Source organism: Aquarana catesbeiana, linkage group LG11 (genome assembly GCF_042186555.1).
Source record: "Aquarana catesbeiana isolate 2022-GZ linkage group LG11, ASM4218655v1, whole genome shotgun sequence".
Taxonomy (NCBI): domain Eukaryota; kingdom Metazoa; phylum Chordata; class Amphibia; order Anura; family Ranidae; genus Aquarana; species Aquarana catesbeiana.
This window is the reverse complement of record NC_133334.1, coordinates 27,789,346-27,808,832: the sequence shown is the minus strand read 5'-3', so window position 1 is coordinate 27,808,832 and position 19,487 is coordinate 27,789,346. Positions and strand designations below refer to the sequence as shown.

At 40.0% G+C, this 19,487-nt stretch overlaps 1 protein-coding gene across 1 annotated transcript in view; it reads left to right on the top strand.

Moving 5' to 3' along the window:
- LOC141111675 (uncharacterized) overlaps positions 1-19,487 on the top strand; it is a 133,424-nt gene that overhangs the window by 84,969 nt on the left and 28,968 nt on the right. The window contains exons 49-55 of the mRNA XM_073603824.1: positions 1,208-1,335; positions 11,798-11,935; positions 12,437-12,638; positions 13,808-13,935; positions 15,126-15,263; positions 16,594-16,795; positions 18,459-18,709. Coding sequence (XP_073459925.1) covers positions 1,208-1,335; positions 11,798-11,935; positions 12,437-12,638; positions 13,808-13,935; positions 15,126-15,263; positions 16,594-16,795; positions 18,459-18,709 — 1,187 coding nt within the window. The remainder of the gene's footprint in view (positions 1-1,207; positions 1,336-11,797; positions 11,936-12,436; positions 12,639-13,807; positions 13,936-15,125; positions 15,264-16,593; positions 16,796-18,458; positions 18,710-19,487) is intronic.

Genomic DNA, 19,487 nt, shown 5'->3' with positions numbered 1-19,487 from the left:
ACAAACTTTGTGTTTACAAATCCAGAACTGGGGGGGGAGAACCTCTGGGGGAATCTAGGATGGAAAAGGACCTGGGGGTCCTAGTAGATGATAGGCTCAGCAATGGCATGCAATGCCAAGCTGCTGCTAACAAAGCAAACAGAATATTGGCATTAAAAAGGGGATCAACTCCAGAGATAAAACGATAATTCTCCTGCTCTACAAGACTCTGGTCCGGCCGCACCTGGAGTATGCTGTCCAGTTCTGGGCACCAGTCCTCAGGAAGGATGTACTGGAAATGGAGTACAAAGATGGGAAACAAAGCTAATAAAGGGTCTGGAGGATATTAGTTATGAGGAAAGGTTGTGAGCACTGAACTTATTCTCTCTGGAGAAGAGACGCTTGAGAGGGGATATGATTTCAACTTATAAATACCGTACTGGTGACCCCACAATAGGGATAAAACTTTTCCACGAAAGGGAATTTAATAAGACATGCTGCCATTCACTAACCTTAAACTGTGTAGAGGGTTCTGTACTGTAAGAACGGTTAGGATGTGGATTTCCCTTCCACAGGCGGTGGTGTCAGCGGGGGGCATCGATAGTTTCAAAAAACGATTAGATAATCACCTGAACGACCACAACATACAGGGATATACATTGTAATTCTGACATATAATCACACACATAGGTTGGACTTGATGGACTTGTGTCTTTTTTCAACCTACTATGTAACTAAGAGTCACATTGCTCAGACACCAGACCGTATGTCTGTTAAATTCACTGGTGGTGGAAAGATTTGAAAAGTTCCAAATACAGATTTTAAGAAAGTCCTCTGTGTAATAGTTACTATTGATAAGCAAAATTGTGAATTTGAACTTTCATGAAACTTCAGTAGCAATTGGGTTATTTTAGAAACATTCAACCACAAAGGTGTGATACAATTCTGAAATAATTTGCAACATTGTGATCATGTGGCTTTGCTTATCAAAGAATTGGCAATAGCATACACATTATGGCTAGGGTTGGCTTTCTTTATCAACAAAATCATGAATCTCCATGTCAGTATTGGGAAGGCGATCATATGGCTTTCCTAGAGACCAAATCTATTTTTTTTTTGTCTGCATGGTGAAACGTGAGATTATTGTTCATGAAATTTTTGTGACATTTGCTGTATAATTATAATACCTCCCAAATAATAAGATGGACACCAATCGTTTGACTTTCAGGGTCTACATAGTTGGCTTTACCGCTATAAACTTTGATCCAGCCACAGACACTATCAATGAAGATCAGTCAGCAGCAACTGTTGCCAGCTTCTCTGGTTCTGCTTCAACAACTACTACATTTAGAACAGGTATATATGTTCTGTAAGATGTTTAGTTACCTTTTCTTCACATTTACTTTTTGTGTTATACATGTTGTAGCTGATAACCTATATCTGAAAAAGAACATCTGCAGCCTCATCCCCATGTACCCACAATATATCTTTAGGGAAGTGCAATTTCTGGGGGTCATGCTGATTCACAGTGATGTCTTGTGGAGGCCAAGAAACAGGGGAGGTATAGTGGGCATGACAAGGTGTGGCTCTTGTAGTTTATGTGAATTAATGGTGGAGGGACCCACAATCACATTGCCAACTGGGAGACCCCTCGGGTGCACGTGGCACATGAATTGCAATACTCATTGTGTGGTTTACGCGTTGAACTGCACCTGCGAGGCCTTCTATATTGGAAAGACAATTAGGACTATTCGTAGGCAATCACAGGATCATATCGATGATATTATTATAACAATTACAATTTGAGATCTCTTGAACACATTCTGCATAATGCTTACATACTTTCTAAAGTGCTGGGTTCTGAAAGTAGTACCCAAAAGCATACAAGGGAGTAAATTTGACCAACTACAGTGGAACCTCGGATTACGAGCATAATCCATTCCAGGAGTATGCTCGTAATCCAAAGTACTCGCATATCAAAGCGAGTTTTCCCATTGAAGTCAATGGAAACGAAAATAATTCGTTCCGCATTGACTTCAATTTGATGCAATACCGCATGCGGCCAGAGGCGGGGGCGCCGGAGAGCCTCGGAAACATCCGAAAAGGCCTGAGGACACTTCGGCTGACCTCGGCAAACCTCGGAAAGATATAAAGATAGGTTATTCCCGCGCTATCATATATGAAATCGGCTAGAAATAGAAAAGCTGCATGCACTGTTAAAGGTAAACACCTGACCTTGTGAATAAATCTAAAAAATGGATAGTGCTGCGCTAATCCTAGGCATTTAACAGAAAAATATAATCAATGGTATAAATATAAAACTTGAATGCGTGACTATTGTTAAAATCAGATAAGCGTATGATGGTATTAGTTATAGGGTGGGATGGCTAGAATGATGGTAAATGCAATATAAATACCCCCTAAGATCTGAGCGGGGGTCTATATCCAGCATAAGGGGGCGGCGATAGTATTGAGTGGGATCAATAAAAAAACAATATAAAAACAATACTATTATAAAATAATAAAAGGCATAAGTGACTGCCAGTAATGTATAAAGTGCATAACAATTGGGAGTAAGTGCATCCACAGTGAGGGGTACACAATACTAATTAGTGCAAATATAAAGTGCAGCGTGAGAAGCCTATTAAGGCAGTGAGGTAGTAGTAAACTGCTAATTCATACAGTGCATAATGTGCAAAAAATGCCTTTAAAGAAAAATGAATAATAAGGTGTCTCAAATCCTTGTAAAAGGGTTGGCAAGGAAAAGTCTTATAAAACCAAAACACAAAAGTCCATAAAATTCAAAAAAATGTGACCACAACGTCCTGGCATGCGCACGTTGCAGTTAAAGTGCTCAGGTGTATCACATCCAGTGCTTCTTCGTGTAACAACACTCAGGTTAAGGTAGTGGCCCCTTACCTTTAGGTAATAGGGCAACAGCATGTAGCCAAAATGACTCTTTAGAATCCTCCTATGGGCTCCAGCGCGTCCCTCACCAACCTACGTCCTGAGATGGGGTTCCCTCAGGTTTAGTGCCGGGGCGGGGGATATGAGGGATGATGGGCAAAAGAAAAAGGCCAATAGTGTAATCCCGTTTTTGGTAGATTAACCTCTTTTATTAAAAGTATATAGGTACTCACATTAAAAAATGAACAACAGCAAATGTAGTCCAACGAGCGGCGAGCTCGTGTGCCTCTGTGGTGAATGCAGCCTGTCTCGTCCCTACGCGTGACTTCACACCACACGTGACTTCATCAGGGGATGATTACAGGCTAAAATTGTGTCTTTAAATAGTTCAGAATTGGCCGTTATGGGGCGGCCATTTTCTTGGAGTCTAAAGGAAGTAGGTGCGGCGGCCATTTTCTCAAGGATTGTGCGCCGCTACTTCCGCTGAGATGTACTTCTGTGTAACGTCCCAGCTGACTAGTTCGACCAATGGGAACAGTCCAGGCATCGATAATGTCTCCTACTGTCAGCAGAGAGGGTCAATTACTACTCCGTTAGCTGGGTCTCGGCGAGGGAGTGATTTGATGGGGACAATAGATAAGTGCTATCGCTGGCTACATAGTAATATGGACCAGGTGTTGGGAATAATTTAGACCTTAACGGGTCAAACGATCAGATCGAGTGCTAGCCCAATGTAGGGGACACATCCTGCAACGCTATTAATTAAGTGTGTAATTTAAAGCCAGGGGGGAAGAAAAGCAGCAGACACCAGTGGCATAAACAATGTATATAAACAAACATGTTGGATAAAAACAATAATTATAATAATAAGATAAATGACCATAAATATATATGTACCCCTAAATACATTGGTATAAGTTATTGCTTAATAAATTGTGTAAAGGGTAAGGAAATATGGGGAAACATTCAATCAGTTTAATATTAGAAAGTGTAAGACAGGAAAAAATCAAATATTGTCTCTTTTGAGAGCATTTAAATTAATGTGGCAGGTGCTACATGCAAATAGTAGCTCTTTATCTGGGTCTCTTATCTTGCAGTGTATACAGACTGTATTTCTATTGCATGACACAGTTGAGGGTAAGGTGATGCGGACTGCAGGAGTGGAAGGGTCACAGTGTGTGTCTTTCCATAAGAGCACGGAAGACAAACATTGTGTATGTTAAAAGTATAATAAAAATATTAATAAAAATATTATAAAGATATTGAGAGGGTATTCTTTAGGATAGGTAAAATTGATTATTAAAATTACTTGAAAATTAAAAATCACTCAGGAAACAGTTGAGATCAAACTCTATGTTTAGGCCACGGGGCCAAAATGTGTCTAGGGTGAAAATCCATTTGGATTCCAGTTTACTGAGGGTTCTCACCTTGTGGCCTCCCCTCCAGTGTTTAGTATATGGGGTAATACCCCAAAAACTTAGGTGGGTGGGGTCTCTGTTGTGGCAGGTTAAAAAATGTTTGGACACACAGTGTTTGTCGTAGCCATTAAGGATGTTTTTAACATGTTCCTTAATGCGGACTCAGAAAGGTCTTTTTGTGCGGCCTACATATTGTAGGCCGCAGCTACATTCCAGTGCGTATACTGCCCCTTCGGTATTGCAACAAATGAAATCTTTGATTGCATAATTCTCTCCTGTACTGGTGGAGGTAAAGTCAAACATTTTTTTGTTTGGGCGTTTGGTCCTTAGGCAGGCAAAACACCTTTTGCATGGATAAAATCCATTCCCAGTAAAAAAGGAAAACGTTTTTTTGGGTGGGTCTACAACATTTTTGACTACTATATCTCTGATTGTGGGTGCCTTTTTATATATAAATTTTGTTTTTTTGGGAAGAATGTCTTGTAGTTGCTTATCTGCCAATAGTATGTGCCAGTGGTTCTTGATTATTTTTTCGATTTTTCTATATTGTACATTAAAGTCCAGGATAAGGGGTATTCCCTCAAGTGTCTTCTCCTGCTGTTTGGTTTTTTCTTCGATCAGTAGGTTTCGATCCAGTTTGGAGACTTCTGTAATTTTGGTTTGGATAAATTTGTGCTCATAGCCTTTCGATATGAATCTCTCACCTAATTTTTCAGCTTGTTCAAAGTATGTATTTATTTTGGTACAGTTTCTTTTTATACGTATCAATTGTCCTTTTGGGATGTTAAAAATCCAGTTTTTATGGTGGCAGCTTGTGGTTGGAAGGTAGCTGTTCCTGTCTACTCCTTTGAAATGCGTCTTTGTACTAAATGTAGATCCATTTAGTGAGATCTCTAAGTCAAGGAAGTTAATTTTTTCAGTACTGATGTCCCAGGTTAGTGAGATATTTCTGTCATTCTTATTAAGTTTAAGGAGGAATTCTGTTAGGTCTTTTTCTTCTCCATCCCACAATATAAAAATGTCGTCTATATTCCTTTTGTATATGACAAGCTGGCTGGGGCGGTCTCCAAAAACGCTATATTCTTCCCACTGTGCCATGAATATACCGGCTATGCTTGGGGCAAACTTGGCGCCCATGGCTACCCCAGTCTGCTGATGGTAATAAGATTTATTGTACCAAAAATAATTATTTTTAAGGTTGAATTCTAGACACTTGATCAGGAATTTCCTCTGTGTGCATGGGAGTTGAGTATATTTTCTAAGGCCCCATTTGGCTGCTTCGCACGCCTTATGGTGCGGAATAATTGTATATAACGCCGAAACATCGACAGTTGCCATAATCCAAGATTTATCATCTCCCTGGATGTTCTCTATGACTCGTAGCATCTCTTTACTGTCCTTGAGGTATGCTTCCGTTTTTTGAACCACCGGTTGTAGGAAGACATCTATGTACTGACCCATCCTTGATGTAATTGACTCGATGCCATTGACTATCGGCCTGGGAGGTGGGTCAGTTCTATTTTTGTGTATTTTAGGCACTGAGTAAATGATTGGCGTCCGGCAGGAATCTGGGATGAGGTAGCGTGCTTCTTTCTTATTTAGTATTGCCCTCTTAACCCCCTAGATGTACCACTTGCTCTAGTGCTTTCTGGCAGCTAAAAACTGGGTTTTTAAGTAGTCTGGTATATGTATTAGTGTCATTCAACATAAGAGTCATGGTGTTGTGATACTGTTCTTTGGAGAGGATCACAATCCCACCTCCCTTATCAGCTGGTCGAATAACTATATCCTGCCTCTTAGTTAGCTTCCGGATCCCACTTTTAATAAAATTCGGTTCTTCTTTTTTCTTGATTTTCACCTCCTTTATTTCGTCTAAAACAATCTTTTTAACCCCTCTGGGGGTTAAGAGGGCAATACTAAATAAGAAAGAAGCACGCTACCTCATCCCAGATTCCTGCCTGACGCCAATCATTTACTCAGTGCCTAAAATACACAAAAATAGAACTGACCCACCTCCCAGGCCGATAGTCAATGGCATCGAGTCAATTACATCAAGGATGGGTCAGTACATAGATGTCTTCCTACAACCGGTGGTTCAAAAAACGGAAGCATACCTCAAGGACAGTAAAGAGATGCTACGAGTCATAGAGAACATCCAGGGAGATGATAAATCTTGGATTATGGCAACTGCCGATGTTTCGGCGTTATATACAATTATTCCGCACCATAAGGCGTGCGAAGCAGCCAAATGGGGCCTTAGAAAATATACTCAACTCCCATGCACACAGAGGAAATTCCTGATCAAGTGTCTAGATGTCAACCTTAAAAATAATTATTTTTGGTACAATAAATCTTATTACCATCAGCAGACTGGGGTAGCCATGGGCGCCAAGTTTGCCCCAAGCATAGCCGGTATATTCATGGCACAGTGGGAAGAATATAGCGTTTTTGGAGACCGCCCCAGCCAGCTTGTCATATACAAAAGGTATATAGACGACATTTTTATATTGTGGGATGGAGAAGAAAAAGACCTAACAGAATTCCTCCTTAAACTTAATAAGAATGACAGAAATATCTCACTAACCTGGGACATCAGTACTGAAAAAATTAACTTCCGTGACTTAGAGATCTCACTAAATGGATCTACATTTAGTACAAAGACGCATTTCAAAGGAGTAGACAGGAACAGCTACCTTCCAACCACAAGCTGCCACCATAAAAACTGGATTTTTAACATCCCAAAAGGACAATTGATACGTATAAAAAGAAACTGTACCAAAATAAATACATACTTTGAACAAGCTGAAAAATTAGGTGAGAGATTCATATCGAAAGGCTATGAGCACAAATTTATCCAAACCAAAATTACAGAAGTCTCCAAACTGGATCGAAACCTACTGATCGAAGAAAAAACCAAACAGCAGGAGAAGACACTTGAGGGAATACCCCTTATCCTGGACTTTAATGTACAATATAGAAAAATCGAAAAAATAATCAAGAACCACTGGCACATACTATTGGCAGATAAGCAACTACAAGACATTCTTCCCAAAAAACCAAAATTTATATATAAAAAGGCACCCACAATCAGAGATATAGTAGTCAAAAATGTTGTAGACCCACCCAAAAAAACGTTTTCCTTTTTTACTGGGAATGGATTTTATCCATGCAAAAGGTGTTTTGCCTGCCTAAGGACCAAACGCCCAAACAAAAAAATGTTTGACTTTACCTCCACCAGTACAGGAGAGAATTATGCAATCAAAGATTTCATTTGTTGCAATACCGAAGGGGCAGTATACGCACTGGAATGTAGCTGCGGCCTACAATATGTAGGCCGCACAAAAAGACCTTTGAGAGTCCGCATTAAGGAACATGTTAAAAACATCCTTAATGGCTACGACAAACACTGTGTGTCCAAACATTTTTTAACCTGCCACAACAGAGACCCCACCCACCTAAGTTTTTGGGGTATCACCCCATATACTAAACACTGGAGGGGAGGCCACAAGGTGAGAACCCTCAGTAAACTGGAATCCAAATGGATTTTCACCCTAGACACATTTTGGCCCCGTGGCCTAAACATAGAGTTTGATCTCAACTGTTTCCTGAGTGATTTTTAATTTTCAAGTAATTTTAATAATCAATTTTACCTATCCTAAAGAATACCCTCTCAATATCTTTATAATATTTTTATTAATATTTTTATTATACTTTTAACATACACAATGTTTGTCTTCCGTGCTCTTATGGAAAGACACACACTGTGACCCTTCCACTCCTGCAGTCCGCATCACCTTACCCTCAACTGTGTCATGCAATAGAAATACAGTCTGTATACACTGCAAGATAAGAGACCCAGATAAAGAGCTACTATTTGCATGTAGCACCTGCCACATTAATTTAAATGCTCTCAAAAGAGACAATATTTGATTTTTTCCTGTCTTACACTTTCTAATATTAAACTGATTGAATGTTTCCCCATATTTCCTTACCCTTTACACAATTTATTAAGCAATAACTTATACCAATGTATTTAGGGGTACATATATATTTATGGTCATTTATCTTATTATTATAATTATTGTTTTTATCCAACATGTTTGTTTATATACATTGTTTATGCCACTGGTGTCTGCTGCTTTTCTTCCCCCCTGGCTTTAAATTACACACTTAATTAATAGCGTTGCAGGATGTGTCCCCTACATTGGGCTAGCACTCGATCTGATCGTTTGACCCGTTAAGGTCTAAATTATTCCCAACACCTGGTCCATATTACTATGTAGCCAGCGATAGCACTTATCTATTGTCCCCATCAAATCACTCCCTCGCCGAGACCCGGCTAACGGAGTAGTAATTGACCCTCTCTGCTGACAGTAGGAGACATTATCGATGCCTGGACTGTTCCCATTGGTCGAACTAGTCAGCTGGGACGTTACACAGAAGTACATCTCAGCGGAAGTAGCGGCGCACAATCCTTGAGAAAATGGCCGCCGCACCTACTTCCTTTAGACTCCAAGCAAATGGCCGCCCCATAACGGCCAATTCTGAACTATTTAAAGACACAATTTTAGCCTGTAATCATCCCCTGATGAAGTCACGTGTGGTGTGACGTCACGCGTAGGGACGAGACAGGCTGCATTCACCACAGAGGCACACGAGCTCACCGCTCGTTGGACTACATTCGCTGTTGTTCATTTTTTAATGTGAGTACCTATATACTTTTAATAAAAGAGGTTAATCTACCAAAAACGGGATTACACTATTGGCCTTTTTCTTTTGCCCATCATCCCTTATATCCCCCGCCCCGGCACTAAACCTGAGGGAACCCCATCTCAGGACGTAGGTTGGTGAGGGACGCGCTGGAGCCCATAGGAGGATTCTAAAGAGTCATTTTGGCTACATGCTGTTGCCCTATTACCTAAAGGTAAGGGGCCACTACCTTAACCTGAGTGTTGTTACACGAAGAAGCACTGGATGTGATACACCTGAGCACTTTAACTGCAACGTGCGCATGCCAGGACGTTGTGGTCACATTTTTTTGAATTTTATGGACTTTTGTGTTTTGGTTTTATAAGACTTTTCCTTGCCAACCCTTTTACAAGGATTTGAGACACCTTATTATTCATTTTTCTTTAAAGGCATTTTTTGCACATTATGCACTGTATGAATTAGCAGTTCACTACTACCTCACTGCCTTAATAGGCTTCTCACGCTGCACTTTATATTTGCACTAATTAGTATTGTGTACCCCTCACTGTGGATGCACTTACTCCCAATTGTTATGCACTTTATACATTACTGGCAGTCACTTATGCCTTTTATTATTTTATAATAGTATTGTTTTTATATTGTTTTTTTATTGATCCCACTCAATACTATCGCCGCCCCCTTATGCTGGATATAGACCCCCGCTCAGATCTTAGGGGGTATTTATATTGCATTTACCATCATTCTAGCCATCCCACCCTATAACTAATACCATCATACGCTTATCTGATTTTAACAATAGTCACGCATTCAAGTTTTATATTTATACCATTGATTATAAACCTCGGAAAGACTTCCTACGCCTTTCTGTGCATTTCCGAACGTGACGTTCAGCTCTGCTCGGCTTCGGCGCCCCCCACCTCAGGCCAAAAGCGGTACTGCACACCGCTTTGGCCTGAATCACACTTGTTTTGCGAGACAACACTCGCAAACCGAGTTACAATTTTTAAAAATACAGTGCTGGTATTGCGAAACGCTCGTTAACCGCGTTACTCGCAATCCGAGGTTCCACTGTAGTTTTACAGATAGAGTCAAGATGGATTTGTTAGTTGAAGGCTACTAATCCACCAGGCTTGAATGAAAGCCTGAGCTTTAGTCCCTTTCTCCAAGAATAACAAAGAAGACCTAAAAAAAGGCCTATGTGCTTAAAAAAAAAAAAAAAATTGGAAATGTTTTTTTTAACTCACCTCTAAATGGCTGTTGCTAGGGGGTCCCTCGTAGTCTGGCTCCTTCAGTGCCTGGGCTGGTGACATCACTTCCCCTCGGCGCAGGAAGGGCTCAGATCTGCCCTCTCCCTCTTGTCAATCATCTGGGACACATTACAGGTCCCAGATGACTGAGCGACCAATCACGGCGTGCGGCGCCGCTCGCGCATGCGCAGTGGGTGCCCGGCTGTGAAGCCGGGCGCCCACAGTTGCAATGCCGGCGCCGCCGAACGGAGGGTGAGACGAGCGGGGCTTCTATCCCCCACATCGCTGGACCCTGGGATAGGTAAGTGTCCGATTATTAAAAGTCAGCAGCTGCAGTATTTGTAGTTGCTGACTTTTAGTTTTTTAAAAAAAATGGGAACTCCTCTTTAATATCCAGTATTGAAAATGATTGTAAAAAATTGTAAAAATCATGTATATAAGAAATTGAGGATCTAATTTATTTTTTATTCTAAATTCGTATGATGAAAAATAGTTAAGAAAATGATAAAAAAAAAAATGTTTGAGTACCTTTTTAAAGAGGAGGGCCCATTTAAAAAATAAAAAAAAATTAAAAGTTAGCAGCTACAAATACTGCAGCTGCTGACTTTTAATTGGACACTTACCTGTCCCAGGGTCCAGCGATGCGGGGGATCGAAGACCCGCTCGTCTCCCCCTCCGTTCGCCGTGATTGGCCGCTCAGTCACCTGGGACCTGTAATGGGTCCCAGATGATTGACAAGTGGGAGGGAACAGAGCCGAGTCCTTCCTGTGCCGAGGGGGAAGTGATGTCACCAGCCCAGGCACTGAAAGAGGCAGACTACGAGGGACCCCCTAGCAACAGGCATTTAGAGGTAAGTTTAAAAAAAATTTCCAATTTTTTTTTAAATTTTTTTTTTTAGGCACAGTCATGCATTTTTTTTTTTTTTTTTTAGGGTGGCACACCACTTTAAGTATTTCCTTTTTTGAGCATTTTATAGTATTAGGAATTAAAGAATTGTATATATTTGATAAAACCCATTAGTTATATATAAGGAGTTTATATATTTATTTAAAGAACATATATTTATATAAAGCATCAATAAATGGTGAAGGAAGTCACAGCTGGTCCTTCGGGACTAATCACACCTTAAATTTAGAGGCAGTAAGAACCTGAGGATACCTACGTGCCTATCACCAGATCTCTCTCAATTAGAAAGGTTTTGCTACTAAATGATCAGCTACAATTAATTTTAGGCTGCTGTAACTGCTTAAATGCTGCTACGAGATTTCACTGTAGCACAATTTGCCTTGTCACCCTGTTAAAGTAAGTGGAAAAATAAGGGATCTACTGGCTAGAACAATAGCTAATAATAACAGCAACAATAATACAATATAGCAAGTGGGACTCGGAAAAAGAAAGGTCCTTCAGAGGTGCCAGGCAGTGTGCAGTATATATGTATTGTATTTACTGTATTTTGTTAACATTTCTCACATTTACTATTTGTACCATACCTTTTAGAGTTGATCACCTATATCTATATATTGAATTATTTTTAAGATCATGCAGAGATACCAGGCAGTGTGCAGATTGTTCGCTCACCCTCGAGGGATGCTATGAACATCACCTTCCAAAGTTTTGAGACTTCATCTGGACCCACAGAGGCTTATGCCATCCTCGTGACAACCGATTTACATGGTAGGAACAGCAATCATAAAAGAACTACAGAAAAGAGTTGTAGAACTGTTGAACTTAGAATCATTACACTGACTGGTCTTGCATTCTCTGAAGGATAAGGTTTACTGAATCTAATTTACTTTAACTATAGTTGAGATGTGATATTATCCATACAGAATTTTTTTCTATTACATTATGTGACATTTCAGAGCGGAAAGCAGATCCAGAATATGTAATGAGCTAGCATTGCTTTCTTCATGGCCACCTATAATTAAAAATTATACCTAGAAACACACCCTAACATTATTTAAACCAAAAAAAAATCTTTTTTACAGGGACACAAATCATTAAGCATTCCCATTAAAAAAAACAGAAAATAATGATTATTTTCAAGGGAAAAAAAAAAAGTTAGGCCAAAGCTATCAACTGTAGAAAATATACGGTAACTTTGGTGTTGAAAGTATTTTGTTATTGGTCATGCGATTCCTTTGGTCATTTTTATTTATTTTTTTCATCTTGCAGTTGACAAACCAACTAAAGGGTCTTTATCGAAGACATATGATGATTTCAAGAATGGGTTGACCAGGACTTATGTGACCTCTGTCATTGAGCAGCAGAAAATACAGAACGCTGACCAATTGAATAAGATAAGTGTCCACGTGGGAGATGGCACTGTTTCAAGGGGATACGTCAATGGACCATTGGACCCCACATTACACTACAGGTAATGGAGTTGTTTCCACATCCATCCAATCAGACACACCTTGTGTTTAAAAATCATGAATCCCATTGATTAGACAGCAGACTTAATCTCTGTTAAACTGACTAGCACTAGAAGGATTTAAACAGTTCCAAATATAGATTTTAAGTAAGATCTCTATATAATAGTTACTATTGATGAGCAAAATTGTTAGTTTTGGCTTTGGTGAAATTCCAGCAACAATTGGGTCATTTTAGCAAAATTTAAAAACAAAAGCATGTGATCGTAAAGCCAATTATAACATGGTGAACGTGTGGATTTGTTTATTAAAGGGGTGGCAGTAGGGTGGGCATGATGGCTAGGGTTGGCTTTGTTTATCAACAAATCCATTAATCTCAATGTCAGCATTGGGATGGTGATCACATGCCTTTCCCAGAAAACAAATCCATGTTTTTTGATATTCCTCTAAGCAGTCTGCATGATGATACATGAGGTTAATGTCAATGAAATTTCAATGAGACTGCAACACTTGGGAATCAATGGTGGAGAAGGATCTGGGTGTTCTGGTAGATCATAGGCTTAATAATCGCATGCAATGCCAAGCTGCAGTTTCCAAAGCGAGCAAAGTCCTTTCTTGTATTAAGAGAGGTATGGACCGCAGAAAGAGGGATATCATTTTGCCGCTGTACAATCATTAGTAGCACCTCATCTAGAATATGTAGTTCAGTTTTGGGCTCCAGTTTACAAAAATGATATCGGGGAACTGGAGAAAGTGCAGAGAAGGGCAACCAAACTGATAAGAGGCATGGAGGAGCTCAGCTATGAGAAAGGATTAGAGGAACTGAATTTATTCTCTTTTGAGAAGAGGAGATTAAGGGGGATATGATCAGCATGTACAAATACATACAGTAAGTGGTCCAAATAGTGAACTTGGTGAAGTGTTATTTACTTTAGGGTCATTACAGAGGCAAGGGGGCACTCTATGCCTGGAGGAAAAGAGATTTAAACTTCAAATACAGCAAAGCTTCTTCACAGTAAGAGCTGTGAAAATGTGGAATAGACTCCCTTCAGAGGTGGTTCTGGTCAGCTCAGTAGATTGTTTTAAAACAGGCCTGGATTATTTCCTAAATATACATACTGTAATATAACTGGATAATAATATTTATAGGTAAAGTTGATCTCTTGACTTTCAGGGTCTACATAGTTGGTTTTAGCGCTATAAACTTTGATCCAGAGACAAACACCATTAATGAAGATCAGTCAGCAGCAACTGTTGCCAGCTTCTCTGGTTCTGCTTCAACAAGTTCTGCTTTTAGAACAGGTATATATGTATTTTAATGTATTTATAGTTAAAAAGTTTCACATTTTCTATTTGTGCTATATACTCTAGTTTTTTTTCCTAAAGAACATCTTCATCCTCCAGCCCCCCAATCCTTCCCTAATCCCTCCTTACACTACCCCCTGCACCCTCATATTGTTTTAATATAAAATACCCTAGGAATGTAACCTAATTCCATCCATCTTCTGGCCAAGCCAGAGATGGTTTGGGTCCTTTCTCCTCATTTCCAGCCATGGCGATAGGCGGTCTTTACTGCAGCACTGATTGACACATGCTTATTGATGTCTGTGCTCTGTTCAGTGTTGCACTACCATGAGCTTGATCTGTTGTAATGATGAACTCCATGGGGGGTGGATCCATGACCACATGAGGTATGGAGTTGAATGACATGGCCTTTCATCCAGGCCTAAAGTGGGCCTCCAAAAAATGATGAAGGAGGACATAGCCTGTGCTCTAGGACTAATTACATATTAAATTTGGAGACAGTCTGAGCCTAAGGATACCAGAGAGTCCCATTCTCTAGACTTTAAAAACAAAAACTGTTATGCCCCGTACACACGGTCGGATTTTCCAATGGAAAATGTGTGATAGGACCTTGTTGTCGGAAATTCCGACCGTGTGTAGGCTCCATCACATATTTTCCATCGGATTTTCCGACACACAAAGTTTGAGCTTGCTATAAAATTTTCCGACAACAAAATCCGTTGTCGGAATTTCCGACCGTGTGTAGGCTCCATCACATATTTTCCATCGGATTTTCCGACACACAAAGTTTGAGCTTGCTATAAAATTTTCCGACAACAAAATCCGTTGTCGGAATTTCCGATCGTGTGTACACAAATCCAACGCACAAAGTGCATGCTCAGAATAAATAAAGAGATGAAAGCTATTGGCTACTGCCCCGTTTATAGTCCCAAGGTACGTGTTTTACGTCACTGTGTTCAGAATGATCGGATTTTAATACAACTTTGTGTGACCGTGTGTATGCAAGACAAGTTTGAGCCAACATCCGTCGGAAAAAATCCTAGGATTTTGTTGTCAGAATGTCTGATCAATGTCCGACCGTGTGTACGGGGCATAACTGTTACTGAATCTGCATCATTTTTTTATGTAGTCCACATATACTTTAACTTACTTATACATGGAGATAGTAATACCGAATTATTTTTCAGATCATCCAGAGATACCAGGCAGCGTGCAGATTGTTCGCTCATCCTCGAGGGATGCTATGGACATCTCCTTTCAAGGTTTTGAGACTCCAAATGGATCCATAGTGGCTTATGCCATCATCATGACAACCGATTTAGGTGGTAAGAACAGTTAACTTAATAGAGTTATACTAATTAGAAGCATAACTGTGAAACTGAGCAAATGCAATATATGCTTTTAAATTTTTTACTTCTATCTTTATCAAAGTTCTAACTGGCTATAAAAAGGCATTCTCTTAAAAAAACAACAAGCTCAGGACGTTGTGTCCTTTGGATGTTTGATAATTGTATTTGCTAAAGAGCACACCTCAGCCTTACTAAAAATAACCTGTTTAAAATACACTATACTGCCAAAAGTATTGGGACATCTGCCTTTACACGCACATGAACTTTAATGGCATCCCAGTCTTAGTCCGTAGGGTTCACTGTTGAGTTGGCCTACCCTATGCAGCTATAACATCTTCAACTCTTCTGGGAAGGCCCTCCACAAGGTTTAGGAGTGTGTCTATGGGAATGTTTGACCATTCTTCCAGAAGAGCATTTGTGAGGTCAGGCACTGATGTTGGACATGAAGGCCTGGCTTGCAGTCTCTGCTCTAATTCATCCCAAAGGTGTTCTATCTGGTTGAGGTCAGAACTCAATTCCTCCACCCCTAACTTGCTTATCTGTGTCTTTATGGACCTTGCTTTGTGCACTGATCTTTTGTCTAGTTAACATTTAAACTGACTATTCTTGACATTTTTGAAGGATAATGTGGCCTGAGTCTATTATGCTTTAAGTGTTATTTAGCAAATCCAGGGTATGTAATCAGCAAACATGGTTGCCTTCATGTACTTATTATAAATTATGCCTAGAAGCACTTCTTGATAAAATTATTTTAACAAACAGAAATCCTTATTTAAAGGGTTTTCTAAACCATTAAAGTGGTTGTAAATGCAGAAGGTTTTTTTTTTACTTTCTCCATGCAGCTTCCCCCACAGTCCCCCCTAATTACATACCTGAGCCCGATCTCAAACCAGTGATGTGCATGAGACCTAAGTCTCCCTCAGCTCTCTTGCTCCTCATTGGCTTAGATACAGCAGCAGGAGCTCTTGCTGCTGTCAATTAGAGGGACGAGGGAGTGGGGACAACGAACCCCGCTCTGTTTATCCTATGGTGGGCACTCTGCAGGGTGAAGGAAACAGGAGTGTCAGCAGGGGACCCAAGAAGAGGAGGATTGGGACTGCTCTGTGCAAAATCATTGCACAGAGCAGGTAATTATAGCATTTTTGTTATTTTAATAATAATTAAAAAAACAAGCTTTACAATCACCTAAAGAAATCATTCAATAGACCAAATTTTTCAACTTTAGAAAATATCATTTTAGTGTTTTAAGTATTTTCATTGGTCATTTGTAATGCAAATTGTTCATTCTTTTTGTAACCTTTTACAGGCAACAAACCAGCTAAAGGGTCTTTATCAAAGACATATAGTGATTTTAAGAATGGATTGACCAGGACTTATGTGACCTCTGTCATTGAGCCACAGAACATTCAGAAAGATGACCAATCGATTAAGATAAGTGTCCATGTGGGAGATGGCACTGTTTCAAGGGGATACATCAATGGACCATTGGACCCCACATTGCACTACAGGTAATAAAGTTCCTTTGATCTCCATGCAATGATATACAAATCCATAATCACATTGATCAGACATTAGACTGAACCTACTTTAGACTGACTGGTGCTGGAAGGATTTAAAAAGATCATAATATAATTTTAAGATCTCTATAACTGTGGCCAAAAGTTTTGAGAATGACACAAATATACATTTTCACAAAGTCTGCTGCCTCAGTTTTTATGATGGCAATTTCCACATACTCCAGAATGTTATGAAGAGTGATCAGATGAATTGCAATTAATTACAAACTTCCTCTTTGCCATGAAAATTAACTTAATCCCATAAAAAAATGTCCACTGCATTTGTGAAGAAGACTTCAGGACACCCAAAAAAGTCCAGCAAGCACCAGGACCGTCTCCTACAGTTGATTGAGATGTGGGATCGGGGCACCACCAGTGCAGAGCTTGCTCAGGAATGGCAGCAGGCAGGTGTGAGTGCATCGGCACGCACAGTGAGAAGAAGAATTTTGGAGGATGGCCTGGTGTTAAGAAGGGCAGCAAAGAAGTCACTTCTCTCCAGGAAAAACATCAGGGACAGACTGATATTCTGCAAATGGTAAAGGGATTGGACTGCTGAGGACTGGGGTAAAGTCATTTTCTCTGATGAATCCCCTTTCCGGTTGTTTGGGGCATCCTGAAAAAACCTTGGCTGTAGAAGAAAAGTTGAGCGCTACCGTCAGTCCTGTGTCATGCCAACAGTAAAGCCTCCTGAGACCATTCATGTGTGGGATTTCTTCTCAGCCAAGGGAGTGGGCTCACTCACCATTTTGCCTAAGAACACAGCCGTGAATAAAGAATGGTACAAAAACATCCTCCGAGAGCAACTTTACTCAACCATCCAAGAACAGTTTGGTGAGGAACAATGCCTTTTCCAGCATGATGGACCTTGCCATAAGGCAAAAGTGATAACTAAGTGGCTTGGGGAACAAAACATTGATTGGGTCATTGGGTCCATGGCCAGGAAATTCCCGGACCTTAATCCCATTGAGAACTTGTGGTCAATCCTCAAGAGGCAGGTGAACAAAAGAACCATCACAAATTCTAACAAACTCCAAGTATTGATTATGCAAGAATGAGTTGCCATCAGTCAGGATGTGGCCTATAAGTTGATTGACAGCATGCCAGGGAGAATTGCAGAGGTCTTGAAAAAGAAGGGTCAACACTGCAAATATTGACTCGTTGCATAAACTTCATGTCGATAAAAGCTTTTGACACTTATGAAATGCTTGTAATTATCCTTCAGTACACCATAGTAACATCTCACAAAAAGATCTAAAAACACTGAAGCAGCAGACTTTATGAAAACTAATATTTATGTCTTTCTCAAAGGTTTTGGCCACGGCTGTATTTAATATTTACTAGTGATGACCAAAATTGTGAGTTTTCACATTGGTGACATTTCAGCAACAATTGGATTATTTTATTAAGCAACATAGACATGTGATCCTCAAATGAATGATAACATGGTGATCATGTGGCTTTGTTTATCAAAGGCTGGGCATTTGGTGTTATGACTAGGGTTAGCTTTGTTTACCAGCAAAACCATTAATCTCGATGTCAGAATTGGTATAGTGATCACATGGCCTTCCTAGAAAACAAATCTATGTTGTTATCTATGTTGTTGGTATGCCTGAAGTGTAAGCAGTCTGCATGGTGAAACATCAGTTAATGTTGATGAAATGGCAGTTGAAATTGTTACATTTGCTTCAAAATCATTCCTCCCAAATAATGTGATGGATGCTGATCTCTTGACTTTCAGGGTCTACTTAGTAGGCTTTACTGCTATAAGCTATGATTCTGCCACAGATACTATTAATGAAGAACAATCAACAGCCACTGTTACTAGCTTCTCTGGGTCTGCTTCAACAACTACTATATTTGGAACAGGTATTTACACATTGAAATGTATTTAGAGTTTACGTTTTACTTTTTCTATTTGTTCTATACATTCTTTAGTGTATCATTTATATCTTGAAGAACATCTTTAGCCTCCACCCCCTAGTTCTTCTCCACTCCCTTCCTAAACCCCTACTCCTCTCTAACACCTTTATGTAAAAAACAATCCTAAATGCTCTAATTCCATCAACCTTTTGGCCAGTCAAGTAATGGTTCACTGGGGATTCATGGGGTCCTTTCTTCTGCTGTCCATCCATGGTGATGGACATTCCTTATTGAAACACTGATGTTTAGTGTCGCAGTACCATAAGCTCAGGTCTCTGTATTGATGATCCCCAAAGAGTGTATCGATGATGCCTTAGCTCAGAGGAAAGGGTTTAATGATGCGAGCTGCCAGCTAATGCTATGTACGCACGATAGGATTTTCCGATAACAAAACTGTGGATTTATTTCCAAAGGATGTTGACTGAAACTTGTCTTGCATACACGCGGTCACACAAATATTGTCGGAAATTCCGAACGTCAAGAATGCGGTGACGTACAACACGTACGACGAGCCGAGAAGAATGAAGTTCAATAGCCAGTGTGGCTCTTCTGCTTGATTCCGAGCATGCGTGGAATTTTGTGAGTCGAAATTGTGTACACACGATCGGAATTTTCGTCAACGGATTTTGTTGTCGGAGAATTTGAGAACCAGCTCTCAAATTTTTGTTATCAGAAATTCCTGCAACAAATGTCTGAGCCTACACACGGTCGGAATTACCGACAA